This window comes from Cupressus sempervirens, chromosome 10 (assembly GCF_028749045.1).
Source record: "Cupressus sempervirens isolate cs-2001-9-10 chromosome 10, ASM2874904v1, whole genome shotgun sequence".
Classification (NCBI taxonomy): Eukaryota; Viridiplantae; Streptophyta; class Pinopsida; order Cupressales; family Cupressaceae; genus Cupressus; species Cupressus sempervirens.
In genome coordinates, this window is record NC_143127.1 from 253,313,065 (window position 1) to 253,340,654 (window position 27,590).

At 35.4% G+C, this 27,590-nt stretch overlaps 2 protein-coding genes across 2 annotated transcripts; both read right to left on the minus strand.

Moving 5' to 3' along the window:
- Positions 1 to 3,992: 3,992 nt before the first annotated feature.
- Positions 3,993 to 12,825, minus strand: LOC149533583 (uncharacterized). Its single transcript, XM_089804714.1, has 5 exons — positions 12,729 to 12,825; positions 5,192 to 5,488; positions 4,956 to 5,080; positions 4,585 to 4,861; positions 3,993 to 4,477 (listed from the first exon to the last, which is right to left on the minus strand). Exons 2-5 carry the CDS (start codon positions 5,411 to 5,413, stop codon positions 4,091 to 4,093), a joined length of 1,011 nt encoding a protein of 336 aa, XP_089660840.1. The 5' UTR covers positions 5,414 to 5,488; positions 12,729 to 12,825; the 3' UTR covers positions 3,993 to 4,090.
- On the minus strand, positions 12,603 to 14,107 carry LOC149533584 (uncharacterized). Its single transcript, XM_089804713.1, has one exon. It carries the CDS (start codon positions 14,065 to 14,067, stop codon positions 12,928 to 12,930), a length of 1,140 nt encoding a protein of 379 aa, XP_089660839.1. The 5' UTR covers positions 14,068 to 14,107; the 3' UTR covers positions 12,603 to 12,927.
- Between the last annotated feature and the right edge of the window lie 13,483 nt (positions 14,108 to 27,590).

Below are 27,590 nucleotides of genomic sequence, written 5' to 3' on the forward strand. Positions count from 1 at the left end.
AACCCATTTCGGGTTTCCTGTTACAAATGTGTTTTTAATGAAATTTCTTGCCATTGGAATCACAATGGAAGCTATTTCAAACTTCAAATCTGGACTAAAATACAAAAGAAACTCGAATTCTCCTCTATGGAAGTATCTTAATATAATACAACTGGTTCCAAGCGTTGGGGGTTCTATTTAGATTTGTCAAGGATGTGAAATAGAATACTTGGACAAGGTATCAAAACTTGTCATTGAAAGAATGGAGCGCCTATGCCAACAGAAAAGGTGCAAAAAATAAAACTTTCTTGCATTCTAAACTCTGAACCATATAGGATCTCTTGGTTGACAAAAGATCAAAGTGTGCTGGTTGATAAATCTTGTTTAATTACCTTTAATGTTGGACACCATGAAGGTCATGTATTGTGTGTAGTTGTACCTATAAATGCTTGCTATTTATTATTAAGGCAAGTAGTTCACCGTGGCAGGTTAAAATTATTAAGAGATACATGGGGTTGAACTCCATACTTTGAAACCTCTTAAAGAAGGATAAACTGGAATAGCAGTACATTGTCTACAATGAGTTGGAAGAATTTTTTTCAAGTAGTATAAGAATGAGATTTTCTATCTATTATACCCTCGAGGTATAGAGAAATCTGATTGGCAAGCTGTCCCAGTAGAAGTGGGAAATATTAAGTAAATGGTTTGACTTGATGCCAGCTGGTCTACCAGTTGGCTTACCTCCTTGAGGCGTCAGCCACCAAATTGATTATATTCCAGGTTCTATACTTCCAAACCAGGCTGCTTACAAGATGACTTCTCTGGAAAATGGGGAAATGAGAAAACAGATTACTGAATTGTTAGAAAAGAATTTATAAAGCATGAGCCCATGTGCCACAATTGCTTTACTCTTACCCGAGAAGGGGGAGAAATCAAGATTATTTATGTATTCTAGAGCCATTAGCAAAATCACCATGAAATACCAATATTAATTTCCAAGAACGATGACTTATTAGATTGCCTAGCAATGTCCAAAATTTACATCACGAGCCGATACCATCAGATTCAGATTGGTGAAAATGAGTGGAAGACCACCTTCAAAACCAAGGATGGACTGTGTGTGAAGGTAGTGATGCTGTTTGGATTGTCAAATGCTCACACTACCTTCATGTGGACACAAAAATGAAAAACTTGTAATAGTCTATTTCAATGATATCTTGAGTTAAACATTTAGTAAAAATATGGAGGAACATGTAGAAAATTTGAGGGTAGTTCTTGATACACAGAGCAAAAGGTTGTTTATTAACACTGAAAATAGTACATTTTGCAAAGAATGAGTTGATCTTCTTGGGTAGTGTTATCTCATATGATAAATTGAGCATGGATCCTAAAAAATTTAAGGCCTTTCTTGAGAGGACTACTACTGAAAGTTTCAAACTAAGATAAAGAGGTAAGAAGCTTCCCTTGAATGGTGAATTTTAATAATAGATCCATTATGAATTTCTATTGAATAAGTGCACCTATGGTAGATTGCACAAGAGAAAAGACCTTTCGTTGGAGCAAGGCAACTCACCTGAGTTTTGAACAGCTCATAAAGAAGATTATCAAGGTTCCAATTCCTGCATTGCCAGATTCTGAATATCTTTTTACAGTTGAGTGTCATGCTTTAGGAGCAACAATTGGTGAAGTGTTAAGTCAACAAGGTAAACCTGTGGCATTTTTCAGTGAAAAAATGAAATTATGCCAAAAAGAGGTATACTACTTATGATAAAGAATACTATGATGTTGTTTCAGTGAAAATATGAAATTATGCCAAAAAGAAGTATACTACTTATGATAAAGAATACCATGATGTTGTTCAAGCATTAAAATATCGCAAGCGCTATCTTCTACATTGGGAATTCATTTTGATGACTGACAATGACACTTTGAAGTACATTTATCCTAAGGGCAAGCTGTCCCACAAACATGCAAAGTAGGCTTTTTTTTTGTAGGTTTATACCTTTGTTGTGCAGCATGGGAGCGGTAAATTTAATGTAGTGACTGATGCTCTAGGTAGAAGGCATCATTTATCAGTTGTAATGAGGAATGCACTTGTATTGATGACATGAAATATGATTATTCAACAGATCCCTAGCTTGGATAAATTTATGCGGTTCTAAGTAGTCAAGACTAGAAGGGTATGCATTCTTGTGAAGACTATTTGTTAGCAGCTGGGTTTTTGTTTAAGGGATCTCAGATTTATATTTTCTTTGTATCAAAACGAGAAAAACTAGTAAAGGAGATGCAATCAAGCAGACTAGGCGGACACTTTTTGGATAGAATAAAACCTTTGAATCAGCGAAAAAAAAAATCTGGCCAAATATGAGAAGAGGTGTTACTAAGTTTGCTGAAAATTGCAAGGAGTGCCAAATTGCAAGAGTTGGCCAACAAACAATACCGGGCTCTACATGCCTCTACCAATACCAAAAAAAACCACAGACTGATATTTCTATGGATTTTGTATTGGGAGTGATAGAACCCAGAGAGAATGTGACTCGGTGTTTGTAGAGGTTGATCATATTTTCTAAAATGGCCCACTTTGTACCTCATAAGAAGACCAATGATGCAAGTCATATATTCTGTTTGTTATTTAAGGATATACTACAGTTAGTTGGTATTCCAAAAATCACAACTAATGATAGGGACAGAGTTCTTAAGACAAATTCAGATAACGTTGTCAAAGCCGTTGGACATCAGGTTGCAATACAGTTCAGCATACAACCCCCAAATTGATGGTCAAACTGAGGTAACAAATGGGAGCTTGAGAAATCTATTTAGGTGCTTAGTTGGTGACAACCCTATGGTATTTGGTTCTATCTCAAGCTGAATTCAACTATAACTTTACCATTAACAAATCTACGAGGAATTTTGTCTTTCAAATATTGTATGGCATAAATCCTATAAGAACTGTGGATTTAATGGATCTGCCTACAAACCGACAAATCAGCCAGGATACTACAAGTTTTTTAGAAAACATTCGTGAGATAGATCAAGAGCTAAACACAAATTACAGACCATGAATGAATGTTATAGAAAAACTGCTGATATGCACGGCACATTTGCGCAAAGAGAGGTATCCTCAAGGTGCCTATACAAAACTAAAACCGAACAAAATTCGTCCATGCAGAATTCCGAACGTGATAAATGGCAATGCTTATGTGCTTGATCTTCCAGAAGACTAAAAAATCAGCCCTATTTTTAATGTTGTTGACCTTCACCCATACTTCATAGAAACAAATGAAGATCAATTAAACGAAGAACAATGCAGCAAGGAAAGCAATGACTGGACAAAACACATACTCAACAAGAAGAGGGAGCGTCAGCGGATCAAACAATTGTTGGATTCTAAATCAACTACTACATGGTCCTAGGCATACAAATTACACTTTGGTAAGTGGAATGATCTCCCAAATTAAAAAATATGACAAGGCAACTCCCTTATATGACTTTGAACCAGGAAGTTCAGAAATTCTAAAAAATGGGGAGGATGATGCAAGTCTCTTAACTGTTGTTGCAGAGTAGTCTGCCAAGGAGCTAATTAAAAGCTGCTTCTTTCTGCTTTGAACTGCTGTTTCTTAGATTTTGTATTTCCGCAGGAGATAATTTAGCAGAATAGTTTTGGTAAGAAAGTAATCTAGGGGTTTGTGGTTAAACAAAAAAGGGAGCTGGAATTATAAGCTTAGTTGCCGATTCGTGACACGAATCCGATTCGGGCACGTGAATCGGATCCGTGGATTCGGGATTTTTTTTTTTTCCCAATTATGATTCGTGGAGGATTCGTGCATATATATATGTGTGTGTGTGTGTGTGTGTGTGCATTATATATACTAAAAAATAAGAGAAATATACATAATTCTAAAACTAAATCATTTCATAGTATGAATCTAGTATACTTGATCAATGACATTGATAATTAATCTATTTTCACGATTATAAAGAAAATCAACACATTCACATTGAATTACTGAAAGTGAAAGCTTGTAACATTCAAAATATAGATCATTAAACTTAAAGTTTATAACATGATTTACTCATAATAGAGTCAAGAGTCAACACTAAAGTTTTTTATTTAATCATCAAATGGATTTTCAAGAAAATCCGCATCAGAGGGGTACTGGTGAGCTGCAAGTGTTGCATCTATATTAGTAGAGGAACCCAAACCACTAGTAGTAGAGGGGATTGTTAACTCATAATCCTCCTCCTCATCATCCGCATCAATCAAAGTGGATCTAGCAAGATCTCGGATGGTCATATCTAAATCAGGAGTCTCGGGTGCTACATCCCAAAGCTTTTCGGACCCCTTCTTGTACTTAGGATCCTTCCGTGACAACAAGCGCAAATTGTTGTGAATGAACACAAGGTCTTCTGATTTTTTTGGAGCCAACCGGTTGCGTTTGATTGAGTGGATAAAGGAGTAAGTACTCCAATTCCGCTCAGCGGCAGAAGAGCTAGCAACCTAAAGAGAAATTAAAAATTATCAATACAACAATCAAGATAAATAAATTAAATAATAAATTCAAGGAATTGAGAATGTTAACCTTAAGCTTAATTTTACAAACTTACTTGGGATAGGACCTTTATGGCAAGAGGTTGGAGGTACGTGAAGGCTTGCCCATGAAGGTACCACCATTTGATGGCACCCATCCTACTTTGGTCTGCTATGGCAATAGGGTCGAAATCCTCACCTGAGTTGAAAGCAGCAAATTCACTCCTCACAATTGCCCCAATCTCTGGATCTTGGAATATCTTAGCTAGTGCCCTCTTATACCCATCTGCAACCTCTGCATCTCTAAATGGTGGCACTCTACCTGGAAGGCGAAGTACATCTGCACTATAGTACCTGGGGATAACAAAAGACAATTGAACACTATCAAATATCAATAGCACAAACATTGGATAAAATAAGCACAAACATTTGATAAGAACTACAGTACCTCGGGGATAGAGCATATGCAAGGAAGTGCAAAGGTGTGGTCATCTTGTTCCATCGATGATGAACAATTTTTTCCACCTTCTTGTAAAGGGTGTCCTCGGGATCATTCTCCCTCCTCTGTATGACCTAAGATATGAAATATGAATAATAATTATAATTAGTGAATATGTCAATTTAAACTTTAGAATCTAGATATCTCTCAAATAAAAAATTGTTGTAAAAGAGCGTAAAACTTACCATTTTAATTTTTTTCAGCATACTATCCATGGAATCATAAATATCCCCAAGGCATGGCTCATCACTATCTGCAAAGCGAAGCATTGCCATTATTGGATCGGTGATTTCCAACACATAACTCACAAGACCCCACCAATCCTCATCTAGTATCATTCTTCTCACATTTAAAGCCCTTGCTGTATTGGAATTCTTCCAAATGCCCCATTGGGGGCTAATGACCATATGCTTCAATGCTTCTTTTACCTTCACAAGTCATCTCAAGACGATTGTGTGAGAGGCAAAGCGGGTTTCAGCAACCTAAGAACATGTTAAACTCAAGTTAGTAAAACATTTAAAAATTAAAACATGTTAATGTAAACAACAACAAAAATTAATAATTGTGGAATCCAATAATATTCAATTATATATTATATATAAAAATTTACCTTCAATAACTTCAAGTCCGAGAAACTCCTAAAAATTGCTTGTGACATGTGGTGATTTGTCACAAACATTTGAATCTCTTCAGCTTCCTCATATATCCTTTTCACCCAATCTATTTCGGTGCCAATTGCTTTCATCACTAAATTGAGAGAGTGGACGGTGCGTGGTGTCCAAAAGATATGATCATATCTAGACTCTACAATTATCCCTGCAGCCCTGCAAACTTTTGCATTGTCCGTGACCACTTGAACAACATTATCAGGACCCACTGACTCTATGGCATCAATGAGAATGCGTGAAATAAATTCTGCATCTTTCACTTGCCCTTCACAATCAACTGCCTTCAAGAACATTGCCCCCTTAGGGCATACAACAATAACATTGATCAATGGACGGTTTCTACAATCTTTCCAACCATCCGAAATAATAGACACACCCGATTGAACCCAAAAATCTCTTATTGGTTGAAGTTGAGCCTCTACATTTTTCCTCTCATCATGTAATATGGTAGTGCGCAACTTCTCATAACCATGCGGTTTGTAACCATGGAGTGCATCATTTATTGCTTCCACCATCTCCCTAAAATAAGGTGATCTAGCAAAATTAAATGAAACACCATTTGCAATTAAACAACGTCCAATTTTGTGATCAGCAATGTCTCTCTTTTCAATTTGGAATGCCCTATCTAGCGGGCCTCTCTTGCGGGTGAGTGGAGATGGGTCTTCATCTTCATCATTTGTAGTTGGCATAGGCAAAAAAGGATGTGTTCTTGTGTTTGTTTGATCAAATGATGGTGTTGGTATATTTGTTTTTTGGGAAGCACCACGTTTTGCTTTTGCAACTGCTCTATCAGCATCATCTTGCTCTTTTGCTAATGCTGCTATTTGTGCAGCTGGTAATCCCTTCTTATCACTACCTTGACACATGTGAATTCCTTCACCCGCAGGGCCCAAAAAATGTAGTTTCACTCGAGAATAGGAGCTTCTATGTTGTATGTTGCAAAAATTACATTTCCATATGTATGCCCCACCCCCAGGACATTGTGCAACTCTTGTTGTGTGTCTCCATAAAGGAGACCCCTTATCAATTTTGAAGCTTGGTGATGCAGCCCCACCCCCACCCACTGAGCCTTGACTACTCATTGTTCTATTCTTGCAATCTAGAAAAAGTGAAAGAAAACCATGCTTCACACTTGCACAAAAACTTGAAAATTTGGAAAACTAAAAATAAATCAATAATCTATGAAAGAATTCAAAAATATGGTTGAAATGCATACCTTAAACACTTCTTGCAAGGTATTTGAAGCTCCACAACCGATCTCCTTCGAATCCAAGCACTTCACTTCAAACTAGCAAGTATGAGAGAGCAAAATAGAGAGCAAAATAGAGAGCAAATGAACTTGCATTGTGATTTAGAGGGTCGTTTTTAGGGTTTAGGGCCTTTAGGGCAAAAAAAAAATATTAAAAAATGATAATGGGCCCACGTTTTTGCATACTCCTCCTGTCATTGCCGCGGATTCATGCGGATCCACGCGTGGATTCTCACAGATCCATACGTGGATCCGGATCCGAATCGGACCCGAGCCCGAATCCGGCCTTTTCCAGGCGAATCCGGTAACTAAGATTATAAGAAGTCAGTTTTTGAAGATGCAATTTTCTATTACTAAATAATGAATATTGTAAAGAGACTTTCTGGAGTACTCAGTCTATGATTCTTGTTTGTCTCTATTCTAATTTTTCCTCTGTTATACAGAGGATGTGTTTATAATTTGAAGGATCTAAGGATTGTCCGCATTAACATTTGAGAGAAATTGGGGCATATATGCTAAGTTTTATTTATAATTTTACCATTTTTATAATGCACATCTCTATCTCTTTACTACACTTTCATAGGTTGCTAATTCATCCACCTCACCTCTTAGCAAAATTGGAGCACGGCATCTTTCAGCCACTCAATAAAGCATAGTACATTGCAATTAAAAAGACTGAATTTAATATATGTGCAGTGCAACTTGCGCCTCATTTCACAAACAACATGATTATATATAATGGGGAACAAAATTGTAGGATATAGAACCAAAGCATGCGATCTTGGGTGCTTCCACTTCCCAGCATATTGCACTTGAGAAATCTGAAATACAGTACACTTTTAATGCAAGTGGCAACTCAACTAGCATTGCTTGTGATTCATCTAATGTTCCTCTATCATCTACTATCAATAATAATGAGGATATTGACGATTTAGAAAATGCATTCAATGATTACAATTAGTTGTTAAATTTCATATTATTATCTTAATTTTGAAGAATGACCTTGAAGATTGAAAAATAAATATTTTATCCTATTTCAAATTTATGTTTTAAATAGAATTCAAGTCTATGAGACTTTTGTTGTTTATATGATGTTGTGCAATATTCTAATCTTAATTTAGTCCTTCCTGTAAGATAACTCACAGTCCAAACACAATGGTGTGACTTTCTACAATGCCTTTCAGATACAATAAAACTTCTTGTTGTTAAATGGTCACCAATTACGGCACACTGCACGGCTGCAGAGAGAGAAACTAGGTCACCCATAAATCTAGTAACTCCTATGAATAACAATTAGATGGAAACGCATGGAATATAAATGTAGCTTCTATTGTTGAGTATCGTGCCTCCAGTACTAAAAAATACTCCCAGTCAACACCTTGATGAGGTTGGCTTGGATACCTTCTCTAAAGACTGGATTTATATGGTTGTTCACAATTAAATTGATGCATTAAGGGATTACTAAAATAGACACTCAAGGGGTCAAATGAATAATCCCGAACCACCTTCAAAGGGCCCCTTAATCACCACGTTAACCTACAGGGACCACTGTAATAGACTAACCTCTGAATATAACTGATGCTTAGGAAGGTGTAATAATGGGATTATATTCCTTCCAGAGGTATTTCACGCTCCTTTTATTTCTAAATAGTCCGCAGGATAAGTCGTTGGTTTGATATTGGCATTTAATAAAGTTTAACTATTTCATTTAATTAATTAAAGTCCAACGTAGCATTGTGTAATGTTCCTAAATTATAAATACCCAAAAGTGGCCCTACCTTACAATTTTTATTTGAAGCTATATCCTACAATTTTAATTGATTCAGACCCTGCAAACAAGTCGGAATAATATATAATCATAATTCATATAATAGATCTCTTTAGTTATATATAAGCACATATTAGAAGTTTAGATCTAATCACTAGATTGCTTGAATAAATTTAAAAAAGACTTGACCATGGAAGAGCAAAGATAAGGTGACTGATAGGGTTCCCTAGAGATTCTCTACCCTAGGCCCAAGACTGGATACATCCCTCTTGGCCTCATGTGGCTCATGCTATTCATATGAGGTGGAGAACTTACTAAGGTGTCCTACAACCATTCCCTCAATCGTGCCACTTCTATCCTACTTCCCATGATTGAACATTCCTAAAGCACTTTCTTGCCATAACAGAAAGCTTGACAAGTAGCACTTTCTTGCCATAACAGAAAGCTTGACAAGTATCTACAATAGGGTCTTTGAAAGTACATCCTCTCTAAGCCCAAAGGCAGTGCCCTTTATACCCCTTCAGTCCCATGGGACTCCCCAGTCATATACCATGAGGTGGCTTGCCTAGAAGATGACCCCATCACCATTCCCTTACTTGTAATTCCTCATTTCCACATTCACAAAAGAGTGCCCTATAAGTCCATACTTTCTAAACCCAAAGGCATTACTCTTTGTACCCCTTTTCCCACATGGGATTCCTCAGTCATATACCATGAGGTGGCATGCCTAGAAGATGACCCGTCATCTTTCCACTACTAAGGTGACCTTAAGAATCAATGCAGATAAAGAGTTCTGTATTATATATGTATTCTGTATCTCCAATAATCAGTGACCCTAATTTATAGCGATGTGATTTTAGACAAGTTCTAAGACAAACAGGAAGGGGAGGCATTACATTTGGCACCTGAATTTCATCTATTAAAGCTGCAAACCAGGAGCATGACAACTGTAACAAATGAATTTTCTTTAACTAAAAAGGTAAGGCTGTATTCCGAATTATAAACAGATATGAAAACAATACTTCAACTAATTTACCGAAGTGAACAATTTGAATTCCATTTCATGTGAAATTAACTGAATTAACATTCAATTGAGGCAACAACTAACTGAAATAACTGATTTCCATCATAATTACAAAAAGAACTTAAATCATTAAGATTGATTCTATGATATTCGATATTCACAAGATAAAATAAATGCATATTAAAGGATGGTAGAAGAACATACAAAAATCTAACTGAGAGTCTTGTAATGGTTGTGCAAACCTCGGCTTTCGGATAAGAGGAGAAGCATTAGCTTAGGCTTAACCTCCCAACTGCGGACCATATCAATCCCCACACAATCTTTTGATAAGAAAGGCCCTCCCTACCCCGGCGCTAGGCTTGGGTCACTATTAGTCCAGCCATCTAAGCAATACCGGTGTTTAGAATGTCCACTCAGTAATAGACAGGCGTGTCTGATTAACTAGCATCACCGAGATCATGTGATCTTTAAAGGCAAGCATGCCTTTAATGACCTTGGCCAAGGTTTTTGGATGGGTTTCTAATACCCAATCACCACCACTGGACTTGACAAAAAGGTAATTGGATGGACATGCATGAGCTATTGAATAGTTCTTTAAAAGTAATAAAATTACCATATCAGATCTGATTCCGTTTTCTTGTTCTTGCAAAACTTTCTTTCCACCTCTTCACCCTCTTTCTTGGCCAACCAGTCAGGTGAGTCTTGGGTGTCTAATCATAGAGGATATCAATTCATTTGCTGAAACTCAGCTGATGGAAATAATATTTCAGTACTGGCACAATACAGTCCTTAAGACTCAAGAACTTCACTTAAGAAAACTTCAAAGGACTATAACTCTAATCTGAAAGACCAATTAAAACAAAGAGGAAATCATAGCATGACATGTGTATATGGTTCAGACTTAACATGGTGAGATAACTTGGTGTGCTTGATCAAATGTGCTATTTGATAGACTTAATTTACATCACAGCCAAGCATTGTTATTTGAAAATCCTTGAAACTGTTCTTGCATCCATACTTTTGTAGTACATATACCAAAATAAGATTAGGAAAACTAATCACATAACCTGATCAATGAAAGAATGGATCTTTGCTTAACTCCGAATGGCCGGCTCCTAAAAGTCTGATTTTCAAATGCGGATTTTAGATTCAAAGACCATTCAATGGCAAGAACAGTAGCTCAGATTCTCTTCAATATCAATCGTAAAAATAAGGAAAAGAAAAATAGAGAAGAAGGAATGGGGAAGAACCACAATATCGATCATGGCTACCAGACATACTCTGAAGCTTAAAAATAAAATCAAAACAATATGGAAGGCTCAATAGAAGTTGCAGCTCTTGATAGCAATTACAAGAAGACTATCAACTTCTTGGTTCACCAATTCAAGAGAAGGAAAATGCCAAGTGTACTCATCGTCTCCAATAGAGACTTTTAATTATAAAAGAAAGAATTTGGAGGACTCCTTATTAAAAGAATAATTTATAATTTTATATATATATTTAATTATAAAAGAAAGAATTTGGAGGACTCCTTATTAAAAGAATAATTTATAATTTTATACATATATTTAATTATAAAAGTAAGAATTTGGAGGACTCCTTATTAAAAGAATAATTTATATATATATATATATATATATGATGAAATGATGAGAATACCAACATAAATCATCAAAAGAATTTTGATTATGTTTAAATATTTAAATGTTTTATATGTTGTTCAAGTAGCTCATGGTATTGTCCAACATACACTCTTGTTTGCCTAGTCATTTACCCTTAGCCATGGTGATTCAATATTCACACCTAATTGCCCAGTGATAGTTGTGCCCCTGTGCCTAATTCTTTTCTGACAAGGCTTCCACCCCCTTGACGTGCTCCCTACAAGAAAATATTCCACAATTAAATCATATTACCATAACAAATTATTAATCATAAACAATCATAACGGCTAACTGCCTTTTTAATTCTCATGAATTCATGATAAATAATCAAATTTCCAAGATAGCTTTAAAATATCATCATAACGGTTAACTAGCATTTCATCTTTATATGAAATTATAATGATTAACCATCTTACCATTTCACATGATTGTAACAAATTTTAACTGTCAACTGACTTCATGTGAAACCTCTACGGCTCTATGAACATTTTAAATTGGGTCAAAAATTGGAATGTAACAACATCGACCAAGTGAACTTAAATGAGTTTGATAGAAATCTGCATAGTCTTCTACGTTTCCATGTTACAGTATAATTTTTTCATTAACAGCATTCAATTTTTGTAGTGTCAACTTCTTTAAACCCAGAGCAATTTGTTTGATCTATCAATGACCACAAATTCATTGACTCGTGGGCAATTTTTCCAACTAAACATCTCCTGGGTGCAACGTAACAAGTAGTCCATTAAAATTTAGGAGTTCATAGCTTAATCCAGCATCCTGAAAGGATCTACAAATCTGATTCATATATTATTGATGTTATCCTAAATTGGAACCCATAAAAATTCCAATTTATTTTGTAAAGCAAATTTGCTTAGTCAGAGCTTGCAATGACCTGGAACAGCGAATATAAGCTTAAAACTATTTACTAAATATGACTCCCGGTGTTTCAACTACTAATGTTTGTGATGCTATCCAACTGACAATGAACCTCCACTGAAAATGGAAGAATCTACAGGTCTAGCTTACTGATTTTCATAGTTTCTTTGACGGAATAATTTGTGAATCTTAAGTGTAGCCGGCCCAGGTTTTAGAAATGATACAACATCAAACCGCTGGCTACAGCTTCTATACATATTTGGGCAGTGGGAAACTTGTTTGCTGAAAAATATGTTCAATTGTTCAATCCTTGCTCTAGCTTAATTCTCATTCCAAACATAATGATGCGATTTTCTGAAATGCCTTTCAGATGCAATAAAACTTCTGGCTATTAAATGGTCACCAATTACATCACACAAAATGACTGCAATGAAAGAAATTAGCTAACTTGAAAGTTCAGTATCTACTATGCACACCTTGCTTCAAGAGCAATTATACACACAATGCACGGCAGGGGAACATGAGCGCAGCTCCTGTTGCTGAATCTCGTACCTCCAAAAATGTAAAAATGCATTGACGAGGAGGACCTGCCTACCTTCTGCAAAAGGCTGGATTGATATTTTTCTTGCAGTTTTTGAGTCCTGACTCTCACTTTATCATTCCCAAAAATACAAATTAACATACGATTGAGGTATTTGTGTGCTTCGAAGCATTCGAGATGGCATTTTCATAAATTTTCCACAGTGTTGTCGATTCAGGATGCGGTCTAATAATATTTGTAATAAATCTTGCCTCTGTCATCCTCAATACCGTGTAAAGAGAAAGGCCAGGGCCATTGATGGATTTGATTTTCTGCCACACGAGAAACCTGGGCTTCATAATCTTTTCAATATTCAAACTCAACAAGTGGAAGTGCTTCACTATATAGTTTGCAGGGAGCTCCATGTCTTCAACCACAAAGTTCATCATTTCACTGATTCTTACCTTGGAGTAAGTAAGGACTCGAGGGAAAGAACGACATAGTTGCCAGGTTTCTTCAGCTGAGAGTCCGCAGAGTTCGAAATGTTTTATCTTGGCCTTAAGCGTTTCCACGCGGCTATTAGCCACTTTACTTACAATATATATGTACGCCATGCTTTCTTTATCTGCGCCAATCTCCTGAATGAGATCAGCTTGGGCAGGCGTTAGAGAAGTGCAAAGCAGAATGGACGGTTCTATCCGTATGAGTTGGAGGAGCTCGGTGCCCTGAAAACCCCATCTTTCCCAGAAAGCAACCGAGGGCTTCAGGGTCTTCTCCAGGTTATAACCCAAGATGGAGGGGGATCTCAGAAGGTATTTGATGAGAAACTGCTGAGACTGAAATAAATTCCTAAGAAACTGCATCTTAGGAAGAAGGTCGTTCTCGAGACTGGCGGTCAAGATGCGTGGATTACTCACCAGAAGCTTGACCAGTGTTTCACCTTGAAAGCCGAAATCTTCCAGCAGTTTGATTTTGGGTTCCAATATTCTTTCTACACTTGTGGTAATTGTCGACGGTTGTTTAATCATCATCTTGGCAATTTGGACTTGAGAGCAGCCGTATCTGTTCAGCATATCAGTAAACTGTTCGACCTTGTCGAGGGTTTGAAGCCTCTGCAAGTGGGGAGCCCATTTAAAGATACGAGTGATGTCCGTGGCAGAAATGTTGAATCTGGTGGAGGCAAAGTGGTAAAAGAGGTTCTGCGTATGAGCATCATGGGTAGTGACAGTGGTTGAGTAAAGATTGCGCAGATGAGATGTGATGAAAAACAACTTGCGGCATAACATGGTGTTCATGGGACCGCGCAACAAGAGCGTTGTACACCAAAAAAACCAAAAAGGTATTTGCTTCTTGTTCTATATATATATCAATATATATATATATTTCTTAATTTAAACGATAAGATAAGTAGATGGTTAGAGAAAATGAGAAATCTTAGTTAATATTAATTATATGTGAGAACAAAATCCAGTTATATAATTATTGTAGTCTATCTTTTATATCACATTCTATAATTTATTACAATCTAAAATTAAGAAGAATAAAAATTGATAAAATAAAATTTGATTGAAAATATTTTTAAAATAGGTAAGAGTCTACAACACATGGGTAAATTGCGAGCCTCTCGGATTTGAATTTACTCAAGATCAACATATAATAATAATTATTCTAACAATAATAATAAATAATCTAGACGTTGGCTCCACGACCACACCTAGGTTTATTAACAATAAAGAAGCCACCTAGAGTTTTACGTTCTTGTGTTTCCTAGAGCTAACCATTCTAGGGGCTATGGCGGACAGTCCAATGCCAAAAGAAAAAGGCTACTGCTAGTTCCTGCAAGGACTGCAAAAACACTAGGTGGAGAATTAGGTTTTTTTCCCATCATGCAGGCGAGAGGTGTGGCATGTGTAGTTTGTGCATGGATTTGGATGACTACGATTTTTAAAATAAAAATGTATCTTAAGAAAACTCAACTTCAAATTTGATTTCTTGTGCGGGATACACAGAACATACAAGATATAGATATACAAAACATGTGATTGCTAATGTTGGAAGGTGCATACTTCTTTTCATTATTAGATTTTCTCCTCCAATTGAGTGCTCATAAATCTCATCATTAGGACCATTCTCTAGGATGTCAAAGTTGTTGCTTTCCTCTACTTGCTTTCAAGTAATTTGGAGTTTCCCAACATTCATAGCCCTTGTGGAAATTATTTAAGTTAATTTTATTTTACTTCACAGTGTCAATGTCATTTATGAACCCTAAGACTATCACACTTATGTCTAGCAGTGAAGATCTCATGGAAATCTCTATAATTATTCTTCTACTTCTTTGTGTCTTTAAAAATAAATCAGAGATCTTCAAACACAAGCTACATTCAGCAAACAAAAATAGCTTATGTGTGGTTGTTTTGTTTCCTTAACCAAATTTAGGACAGGCTTATGTGTGTTTATTTATTAGGGATATAGAGCCTTCCAACTGATGTATCTCCCTTTCATATGCATATCGAGTATTCTTTTGACGTGACAATCAACATTTTAATAAATCAACTGACATCTATAGTTATATTCCACACCAGAAATGATTAGAAATTGGCTGAAACATCTTAGCAATGCCCATACAAAATTCTGGTTTACATTTCCAAATATTGAATCTGAATATGAATTATTTGTTCATTCTGAATACTCTAATTTACCAATAGTGTGTAATATGCAAACAAAAGGTACAACAAACAAAATGAATTAAATAATGAGTAAATGTGATTTAGAAATGTAAAAGCTAGAGATGTTTAAATTTAAAAACATTATTGAAATTCACTTCCTTTGTGTTCTACCAATGTAAGGTTCATCTCTATTCCAAACTAGCATCATTTTTACCAACTTTAAATTTCTAGTTTGTGCCAAGTACAAATATTTTCCCTTGCACCAATATGGCTTTGCTTTGTGACATTATTGAAAAAATTCATCGTTGGCATACATAAATTGTTCTCTTTCCCTAAAGTTTAAGCCTTTCTCACTGAATTTCAATAATAGTCAAAGTGTATGTGTGTTTCCTCCTCCATTTTATTTCATTGCTAAAATTGTAGAGGATTTTTCTATCATCGTGGAAACCCTTGAACTAATGAATCAGATAGTTGGACTCCAAAATTTAGGCACAACATAATTTCAAACAAAAATACAAAATTGAGGAATTAGGTTCCTAATTTCATAAACTTATTTTACTCCTTCAGCAACTAAAAGATAATATGTATCTCATTGACAAGTGATCATAAGTTATCTCTAGGTTTGATAGTCCAATTTGGGTTGCATAAAAATGGTAGGGTACTTTATTCCATCATTCTCTACTATGCTTGTACACTAGTTGTGGTTGTGGTTCTGTCTTTACTAGAAAGCTTGTGATGTACTTACACTCCATGAAGCCTTGTACGTCAATGAGAAAAGGCAAGTGAAACAATGCTTTTTATTTCCTACTCTCTAGTGAAAGCTCTTGCAAGGTGTTTCTATGAAGAATGATAGTGCATATGTGCTAATAAAGATTGTGTCGAATGGAGCATGACAAGGCAATATTCTCATTCACTTTGCATTCTACAAATCAATGTTGTCCTTGTGTTTTCTAAAACATTGAGAATGCTAGAGCCTTGAGATATGGATTGATCACATTTTTTGCATTTGTGACATTGAATTTGTTTCATGAGTATGTCATTTTTAGGAGAACATTATTTCTATGTACGTATTCACCCACATGCACACACACTTTTCAACCTTTCTATTATGTTCACTATTTAATTTTTAGTGGATTCTAAGATGAAGATGGGCTTTCTAATAGAGAATTATGTTATAAAGAGTGTCAGAGAACAAACAACTCTAGCCTGATGATGCAGGAGCATCTTAAATAAAGGGGAGACATGTTGAATGTAAAATTTAAAATTTAAAATTTTAAAAAAAAAAAAAATTGTGGAGGAGAGAGAAAGTGACGAAAATAGGAAGAAAAATAATTTAAAATGGAAAACTAGAAAAAAGGGAAAAAGTGATTTCTATTTTCGAGGTGCATAGGTGGCATAATAGAAAAAATAAAATAAATAAATGGTTGTCATTCCATTTATCGAGGTGTGTGGGTAGAATTCTAGAAAGTTATGAATATTGTAGAAAGTTGTGGATATTGTAGAAGGTTATGGAAGTTGTAGAAGGTTGTGGATATTGTGTAGGTGGAATTCTAGAAGGTTGTGGATAAGTCATGCATTGGGTGGCAAGTGCCTATTTAAGCAAGGGATATGAGCATTTCTAATCAAGTTTGAGAAGTAGAAGCTAGAAGGCGTGAAGACTTCAAGGTGTGAAAACTCTAAAGGTGTAGCTCTTCAAGTAGAAGTTATTGGTGAAGCTCTTGGTGTGAAGACTCTTATTTAGGATTTCTCTTATGTTGAAGAAGTCATATCATCTTGTGGGTGTTGTAAGGATTTTTCAAGTATAATAAAATTATTTGTGAAGCATTTTTTTTTTTCTTGGTCTCTATATTGTTGCATTCTTGGTTGTGAGTTGTTAGAGTGGTGTGGCCCTCTATCAAGTGGTATCAGAGCGAGAGTTCCTGAGTGTACAAGCAGATCGCCGAAGTGTGAGGAAGTTTGTACTAGGACCTTGGTTGGGTGAAGTTTATCAGAGCAGGAGTTCTTGAGTGTGTGGACAGATCGCCGAACGTGAGGCAGTTTACACTAGGATTTGCAAAGAAGGTTGATCTTGTGGATGATTGATCTTTTAGATTGGTGGATTTGTTTTGCTTAGGGTTTGCTAAATTTTTGGAAGATGCCTCCAAGAAGATTGGACCCCAAGGAAAATGATGACCTTAGTGAAGCGATGGAAGAAAGAATCTTAGAGAAGATAAGAGCAGAGGTCAAATCAGAGATTGCATTGATGAAGAGTGACATGATTGCTGAAATTGTGAGTGATTTGGGTGGTGTACCTACGCATGTGGGTACTGAAGACAGATATGACGAAGTTGCCGAAGACTTTGAAGCTGCTAGTGAGGATGGAAGTGATCATGAGGAGAGACCTATTGGAATTAGGACTACTCAGTTTGCTCGACCTGGATCTTAGTTGAAGCTGAAGCATAAGATGGAGGTTTCTAATTTTTCAGGTACTTTGAATCCTGAAGACCTGATTGATTGGATTGGTGAATTAGAGGACTACTTTGAGCTTGAGGGTATTGAAGATCCATTGAGAGTAAGGTTGGCACAAACTAAGTTGAAGGGACATGTTGCTCTTTGGTGGAAGGAACTGCAAAGAGACAGAGAAGAGGAAGGTGAAATGAAGATCACTAGATGGATTGATGGTGACTAAGTTAAAGGCAAAGTTCATTCCAGTTGATTATGAACTTGAATTGTTTAAGAGGTTGCAGAATCTAAAACAGAAGGATATGACTGTGAAGGATTACACTGAGGAGTTCTACAAGTTGACTATTCGGTCTGGGCATAGAGAATTTTCAAAGGAGAAGGTAGCACGGTATATTAATGGTTTGAGATTCAATATTCAGGATGAGGTTGGTATGCTAAATATTTCCACAGTGGAGGATGCTTATCAGTATGCTTTGAGAGCAGAGGAAAAGCTAAAGAGGAAGAATCAAGGTAGTTCTCGAGGGAAGGAGAAGCAGGATAGTTCGGTACAAGCTAAACCAAAAGCAGAAGGTGAACCAAAACCTATGGAACAAAGAAGAAGGACAAGTGGAGGTGTATTCAGAGGTCATTGTTTCAAGTGTGGTCAAGAAGGGCATAGATCTTTTGAATGTTCTATTGTTAGGATAGCTACTATTGTGAATGAGGTTGAAGTCCAGGAAAATCAGCCTGAGGAAGGAGAAAGTTTGTTGGCTCGACGAGTACTAATGGGTAAGAAGACATTGGATTCTTGTCAGAGGACTAGTTTGTTCAAAACTTGTTGTAAGTCTGGTGGGAAAGTTTGCAAGGTGATTATAGATAGTGGTAGTACTGATAACCTTGTTGCTGAGGAGATGGTTCAAAAACTTGGTTTGAAGAGATTGAGACATCCTTGTCCTTATAGGATTGGCTGGTTGCAAGGTGAGCATGCTTTGGAAGTGAGGGAGCAATGCTTTGTTGATTTTCAGATTGGGCAATATAAGGATCAAGTATTGTGTGATATTATGGATATGAACAGTTGTCATGTGTTACTTGGTAGACCTTGGCAGTATGATTGCAGGGCTACACATGATTGTGTTAGGAATGTGTTTACTATTGAGAAAGGTGGTAGGAAGTTTTCCTTGATTCCTTTGCAGAATGAAGTGCTTGGTAGGAGAAACCTGAGTGTTGGCAGTCGAGTTGAGTTGGCAAATTTTGAGAAGATTGAAAATCGGCATGGGAAGCAGACCTATGGAACACCTGTGGTGGATGTAAAGGAGAAGAAAAACAAGGGAAAGAGTGTGCAAGTTGAAGATTTGGAGGACATATATGTGAAGAACCAGTTTGGGATTTATGTGTTGAATCCTGAAAGATGTTCTTCCAGCTATTAGAACATCTTTTCGGACCTGGGAAGTCTAATGCAGGAGCATCTTAAATAAAGGGGAGACATGTTGAATGTAAAATTTAAAATTTAAAATTTAAAAAAAAAAAAAAAATTGTGGAGGAGAGAGAAAGTGACGAAAATAGGAAGAAAAATAATTAAAAATGAAAAACAGGAAAAAAGGGAAAAAGTGATTTCTATTTTCGAGGTGCATAGGTGGCATAATAGAAAAAATAAAATAAATAAATGGTTGTCATTCCATTTATCGAGGTGTGTGGGTAGAATTCTAGAAAGTTATGAATATTGTAGAAAGTTGTGGATATTGTAGAAGGTTATGGAAGTTGTAGAAGGTTGTGGATATTGTGTAGGTGGAATTCTAGAAGGTTGTGGATAAGTCATGCATTGGGTGGTAAGTGCCTATTTAAGCAAGGGATATGAGCATTTCTAATCAAGTTTGAGAAGTAGAAGCTAGAAGGCGTGAATACTTCAAGGTGTGAAAACTCTCAAGGTGTAGCTCTTCAAGTAGAAGTTATTGGTGAAGCTCTTGGTGTGAAGACTCTTATTTAGGATTTCTCTTATGTTGAAGAAGTCATATCATCTTGTGGGTGTTGTAAGGATTTTTCAAGTATAATAAAATTATTTGTGAAGCATTTTTTTTTTCTTGGTCTCTATATTGTTGCATTCTTGGTTGTGAGTTGTTAGAGTGGTGTGGTCCTCTATCACCTGATTAGTGTTAGTTTGGTTAGTTTAGGTTTTTTATATAGAAAAGTAAAAAAGCAAAGCTAGTTATTGCATAAACTCTTTGCAGCTTGTGAAATATCATTTTTCTTATGGCTTGGGGCTTTGTGGTCATATGGTAATATGATTCATAGTTGCATGCACACTGAAAGAAAAATCCGCTTATCTAAAATATATCATTAAAAAGTGAACTTTTTTTTATATAAATTTTTGTGTAAAAGGAATTCAACTTACTCATCAAACAATTCTAAATTTTGAAAAAACTAATAAATAAATTTTCTAACTATTTGTCAAGCTATGGAAAGATCATGGCAGCCCTATCGCCCTTGTTTTTAATGATGAAGTTACGTAATTTTATTTTATTTTTATTTTTAATCAATTAGTTTTTTTATTTATAGAGTTTTTAAAAATATTTAGTTAAAAAATTGTTTGAATGGAGAAAATTGATATTTTGGACTTGCAAATCTTGACTCCGGACATTACTTGCACCCTCTTTGTTGATTTGTCTTTGAAAAAGCCAATTTTGAGTGGTTTGGTTTAGTGGTATCTAGAGCCCACACAACACCCAAACCCAAAAAAAAAAAAATGAAAAAAGCACATGAACGTGACAATTCAGAGACAAATATATCCAAAGGGGGAACTTTAGTTGACCCCACTTTGGAAGTAGAAAATGTTGTTGAGAGGGTAGATGCCCAAACTGCAAATGATCACCATGAAAATAATGACTCGATCATCATTGATGCTTCCACATCGATGACAAAAAGAAATAGATCTCAAGATTCCCAAAGGGAATGTAAAACAATTCCATTTGAGCTCCCTAATGATATTGTTGAAGTTATTTCAAAATGTAGGCAAAAACAATCATTTTATTATTCCTTAGATGTATCCCCACTGAACAAGACCTTTTTAAATGGACAAGCAATAACTGAGAACTTAATGGTTGGAATATTAAATGCTTCTTGGGGTTGGTCAAAGGATATGCAACATGTACATTTTCTAGCTTTGAACATGCTCATGTACAAGTACTCCAATATAGTTCTTGGGCTATCTTTAGACAAACTTGTTATGTCCTAACCAAAAGGTATAACTAAATCAAGATATCCCAAGTGGGTTGAGTTTCCCTTTCTCAACCTATCCCTTCATCCCTTTTTACACAAGATTTTAGCCCAATTCAACAAAGTTTTTTGGTGCCAGAAACACACTGAGTCTATGCTCTCACTCCAAGGCCTGCATTGAAATGGACTTAACTCAATTGCTTCCTTTCTTTATTAAACTTGTTAGACTTGGTTTTGAATTTTATTAACACATTAATTACCCCAATAGACCTAATGCATGCTTCTACTATTGTAGGGAGTATCACCTTATCTATCATTACCATTTTTGTAAACACAAAGCTATGTAGTCATTCTCAATTATTTCTAATACCTCAATAGTTGATAACAAGTCTCAAAATCCAAACCATACTCTCCCCTCTTTGACAATTCTTCTTAATACCCCTCATCCTAACAACACCCAACCTTCCCCTTCTCCGTTGCCTTCTTCCACTCTTTAGCCCTATCACTCTGAAAGCAAGTTGTATAAATTTGTGGCTATTGGATCAAAGACTAGAGCCACAAAGAGGATGAAGGAGTCCCTCAATCTTGGAAGTACTTCATCATCTATAATGATCATGACCCCTCACACCAATAACCTTATAAAAAAATCAACCTCATAATCCTCTCTTAAGGGTCAATTATTGGTGATTCTCTTATAGGTGTCCTTGAGAAAGATCCTTCTTTAGAGACCCAGAATTGTATGTTAACAAACTAGTTTCATATGCTTTAGTTAGCTGAGGAAATCTTTCCAGATGGTACCCAATAATGTACAAAATGTAAGCATGGGACATGTGGAGTTTGACCTTACTTGCTTGTAAATACCAGGTCAAACACTCTATTCAAGATAAGAAAAATGGCGTCCTCATGTTGCAAGAAGTGAAAGTTGGTTTTGTTCATGATGTAGGAGCATCCTAGGGGGAAGGGAAATATTTTATCAGCCAAAAATATTTTTTATCTTTTGAATAAGGATTGTTTTAGTGGAGACTTATTATTTGTTGAAGATTATCATTTTAGTAAGTTAGTCATATGATCTCAGAATGTTCTAATTTCACTAGTGGAGGTTCATCTTAAACATATCAACCTACCCAATAATCATTGCTAGATTGATGCAAGAGCATCCCGGGTGTAAGAGCAATCTTTCATCACCCAAAAATATTGAAGCTAGTTCATGGAGTAGCAAAGTAGTGTAGTAAGTAAACAAAAAATAAATAAATTATGCGATGTAGAGGTGGTCGATTGAAATGACAATGAACCACCAGTTTTCACACCTATTCCAATGAATGTTGAGAAAAGGACATGATTGGAGCCCTTTCTTCACTCCGAGGAAATGTTCTCCTCACTAAAAATGTGGGCAAATTCCTAAAAGTTAAGATCTGTGAGTTGGTTAACAAAGAAATTTGTGAGCTTTATTAATCATTCTGTCAAGATGGAGTATTGAAGCCCCAAAAAAAACATTTGGAGGCTAAGATGTGTGCACAATCAATATATATGGCTTCACAAACCCTAAAAGATCATGAAGGAGGTGATCAAGAGAGTTATAGGGTTTAGTGGTACAAGAAAGGATCTTACAATAAATAAATACTTGCCAACAGAAGTGGCCAAGCTAACTAGATGTCATCATGATGGATGTATGTGCTCGGTAAAATATAGCACTAATCATGAGGTAAGGTACATGATGATGGTGATCACATATAGGCTCTATCACTCTAGTAGGAATAATAGTGTGCCAAGCAGAGATGTGTATGTAGTACACCAAATCATTAATGATAAAATCCAACTTGATCTAAGCGGCTAGTTGTAGATGCAAGTATTAGAAAACCTACAGAACATAAAGAGAGATCACAGTAAGCACATTTTGAATTATGGTGCTATAATAGTATGTATTTAATTTTACTTTAGAAAATAATTTATAGGCTATAAGAATTTTGAATGGAAGATAACTAGCCATATAAGTGCACAAATCTCCAAATTGTATAATAAGTTGGGAAATAAAGGCCCTAAACTATTGGATGAATACTTCAAGAAGTTTCAACAAGAGATACAATAAAGGGAGAGAATCCATTTCAGACTAGTTGAAGAATACAAGTTGAAAGTATATTTCTTTGCTAAAAATTACAAGTGCATTGTTCAAGAAGTTTAACCTTAAACCCACTAGTTGACAGAGCTACCATAAAGTTAATGAAGTGTCAAAAATGAATCACATTAAATGTCTACTCATTATGCCTATTGATCCAAAGGGCAAGACTTTTGAGCCAAGAAAATTAATAAAGAAATAAAAGGTAAAGTAGCATGAGATAGCTATATAGAGAAAAATATTGAAGAGAAAGAACAAAGGACAAGCCTCCAAACAAGATGATGTAGAGGAAACAAAGGAGCAAGAGAAAGAAGCATCTAGTGAGGTTGAGGAGAGTCCTCAACCATTAACAAGAGAGGAGAATAGAATGGAATCTCACTTGAACTTGAACCGACAAGGGAAGCCACAAGAAGAAGCATCCCAACCATCGTCAAACCCCTGACAGTAGAAAAATACAAAAGAAAGAAGATATAAAAAGAAGGAAAGAAGGTATCACCAACACCAAAGGAGGGTGCATTCATAAAAGAAATAGAAATTGAAAATTTGAAATCACCCAAGGTAAGAAATTTACTTTCAAAGATATATATAAAATGATATCATGCATAATGGAAATTATAATGCTGTGAAGAGTAGGTTTCAAAATTCAATGAATCAAATAAGGAAAAGGTAGTTCATGCAGTTCTAGTAAGTATGAGAACATTCTATAAAGCACATGCAGATATCAAACCATTGGTGCCAAATGAGTAGACACAATATTTTCCAAAAAGTGGAAAGAAGGAATCATTGAATGTAAGGGAATGTTAGATGAAGTCTTAGCCAAGATGAGACCATAGTATATATATAAAGAAAGAGTGGCACTGTTAGAAGGTTGCAAGAAGGACTTTAACATGCTAAAAAATGTAGCACTTGTCACAACGAGTCAAAGAAAAGAAGCATACAAGAATGCATGAAATTTATGGACAAAGCTTGTAAGTCAAGAGGAATCTATCATAAAGAAGAAAACTAATCCAAAGTAAGTAGAGAAGGTCCCAACAAAGAAGAAAGGTGAGAGAGAGCCTAGTATTTATATCTCATAGGCAATGTGATATCCCCCATTTTAAAGTTGAATTTAATAAATAGTATTAAATTAAAATAATAAATAAATAAATATTATAACACAATTCATTATTAAATATATTTTAAGAGATCAAATTAATATAGTATAATACTATATAATTGATATAGTCATAATATGAATATAATATAATCTAATTGACTATATCGATTATATCATATAGAAGATCTAAAATCTCTTTTATATATATATATATATATATATATACACATACATAACACAATTCATTATTAAATATATTTTAAGAGATCAAATTAATATAGTATGTATGTATGTATGTATGTATAAGTTTATATTAATATAAGAAAATGGTTAATGAGAAGGGGCAACCAATAGACATGCCTTATCCCTCCATGGCATATATAGTTTGAAGGACGATGGAAGACTTAGGGGAGGAGGCATGGAATAAGGATTCCGTATATCAAGCTGAAGGAGCGTTTTGTTTATCGATTACTACCCACATCAATGTCAGACACCAAACTCTATGTAGGAGTTGCCAAATGCACTTGCCTAATACTTGGACAGAACCAGTGCGAGGGCATATAATCATCAAACATATTCTTACTACCATCACTGGGAAAAGGAACGAACGTAATTACAGAGTGTCTTCTTACGTGTTCAAAGTCAGAGTTAAGTTTTAAACACATCCACGCATAAGCACTTGGAGCTCTGTATCTGCAAGGTAATCAAGTTGATACAGCCAAACATTCCATCATTCCAAGGACAAAGAAGGATTTCGCGTGAAGAAATAAGTAGGAGTCCATGATACTTTTCTTGACGTTGACTATACCCAGAAGACTAATTTCTCTAAGAAGATATGCAATATCATACTTGAACCATAAGAAGGGAATACATAGATCATCATATCGATGATAGAGGAAGAAACCAACAACTTGTACCTAATCTGTGACACCCAAATAATGAAAGTGAATAGCACCTAAGCAAATAATTATTGACGTTATTCTATGTGTAACATAGAAAAAGAAACATATGTCAGATAAAACGTTCACTCTTGAGGGAAAACATTTATAACAGTACATATTGTTTCTAAACAATACTATCCAAGTTACATACACAAGGACGCATCTATCCTCCTTACAAACTGTACAGTTGACCAATTTTCAAAAAATTGAAAACATCATGGATTTCTTCAAAAATTTCAGCATTTGATTTTCATGATCTGCATAGTTTGTAGTCAAAAACAGCAAAAAAATCACTACATTTTCATGAATCTGGAAAAAAAAAGTATGACTTTGTTTTCTCTTTAGTGCATTTTGTCTAGAGATTAGCCTATCCCCATACGCAACTTTTTATATTAATAATCTCAAGCCTTATTGGAAACATTTTTATCTAAAACATATATTTACAGCCATAGTTCAAGAAATATAATTTTTACATAAGATTGTCAACCATAACTAATACATCTTCACATTCTTATCAACCAATTCATAAGCATGTAATACTCTTACACTAGACAATGCTCGACATCATATTTTGTAATATCTAGAAATTAACTACTAATAGTTGTTTTTATTACAATTGATTTGCATTATAGAAAGTGAAGTGGAGATAACCACCTAGAATACTTTACTGCATCAAGAGGGGACATTACAGGCTCTAACATCAACAGAACCACATGGCTCGTGGAAGAGAACATAAGAACATGTTGTAGAATTACCAAAGGTAAAGTCACCAATAGGACAAGAGTTACATCCCAAATTGTTGATCTCTTAAAATCATGTCATAGCCATTGTAATGGTTAGTTAAATACTCTAAGATATCATGATCTTGTGAAATGGAAGTTATGATTTACCAAATTGATTCATGTGAAAACATGACTTGTTAGCTTATTTATATTATTTTGACAAAAAATGAATGTTTATATTTTAATATAAATATTAGTGGTGGTTAGTCGTTGCAACAGTTATTAGTTATTGTTCTTTACTGACATTTCAATTTTAAATGGAGGAAAATGTTATTATTGTGGAAAATGTATTTTTAGTTGTACAAGAAGACGAAGTGGGGAGACATTGCTAAATTGTAGTCAAGGAATGGGGCACCAAGTTAGTCCATCGTTAGACTATCAGGTGTGGGCTCTAACTACTTTGATGAAGGATTTAATCACTAGGCAATAGATTATACCTTGGACAATCATGAGCTACTTGGTCAATATTATAACAAGAGAAATATTAAAACCTTTAATATCATGAAAAGAACTATTAATTCTCTTTCATTTTTGAGAATATGGATGTGCTCAACATTATATATATATATATGATGTCATTATGATACTCTAATAATGTCTATGAATTGCACTTACATGTATATATAAATATATGTGTGTGTATCTAGAGAGAATACAATCACTACTACATTTGGGCTTGAATTGCAACGATAGGCCATCACAATTGCGACAACCACTTGTCACCCAAGTGACAATAGTACGAATTGGCTCCCGTCGGACAAACATAAGACTTTTGTTGTGACAAATTGCGATGACAAGGGTGTCTATCACAATTGCGATGGATAAAGGTGTTGTAAGTTGGAATAGGCAAGGACAAGAGTTCATCTTCTTGTTGTTCCACTTACGACAGTAGAACATTGCAATTGCGATGATCTAAACTTCCAGTCTGTCATTGGATCAATGGATAGACGTCAGAGCTGTATGTCACAATTGTGATGGTTGTGCAACAGGCATGGTGTGGAAGCAACAATTATCTATCAGAACAGTCTGTTGCAATTGCAATGGGTATCTAACAACAATGATGTAAGTGTGACTATTATTCGTTAGGAAAAAGTCGTCGCAAGTGTGACGACTTGCTGAATTATTTTTAAAAAAATTGGTGGCAAACAAATCCTGTTATTATTTTGCCACTATGATTCACTTTATAGTTTCATCCATGTGTCAGGTGGTAGCTGGCTGCATGAGTTAAGATCCTTTTTTAAATATGGTTGGGCAAGGCTAGGGAAATTCAAGCTAATAGGCCTACACTATTTCAATTCCATTATTTTCTTAAACTATCACATTAGAACTTGACCATGGCTAGTTATGGGTAAACTCTTCTGTCCATGAGACAAATTTTGATGATTTCTCGATAATGTAATCCTTCCTGACACAACCCAATGAGATCAACATCTATTTCTAATTATGACAATCCCAAAAATAAATGTCGAATAATTGATATAATATTAACATGATTTTTTTTCACAATCAATCATAGTAGAGAAATGCATATTTTGGATTCGATTATGTGCCATATTTTTGCTTCAAGTGTGATTCATCATTAGGATGTG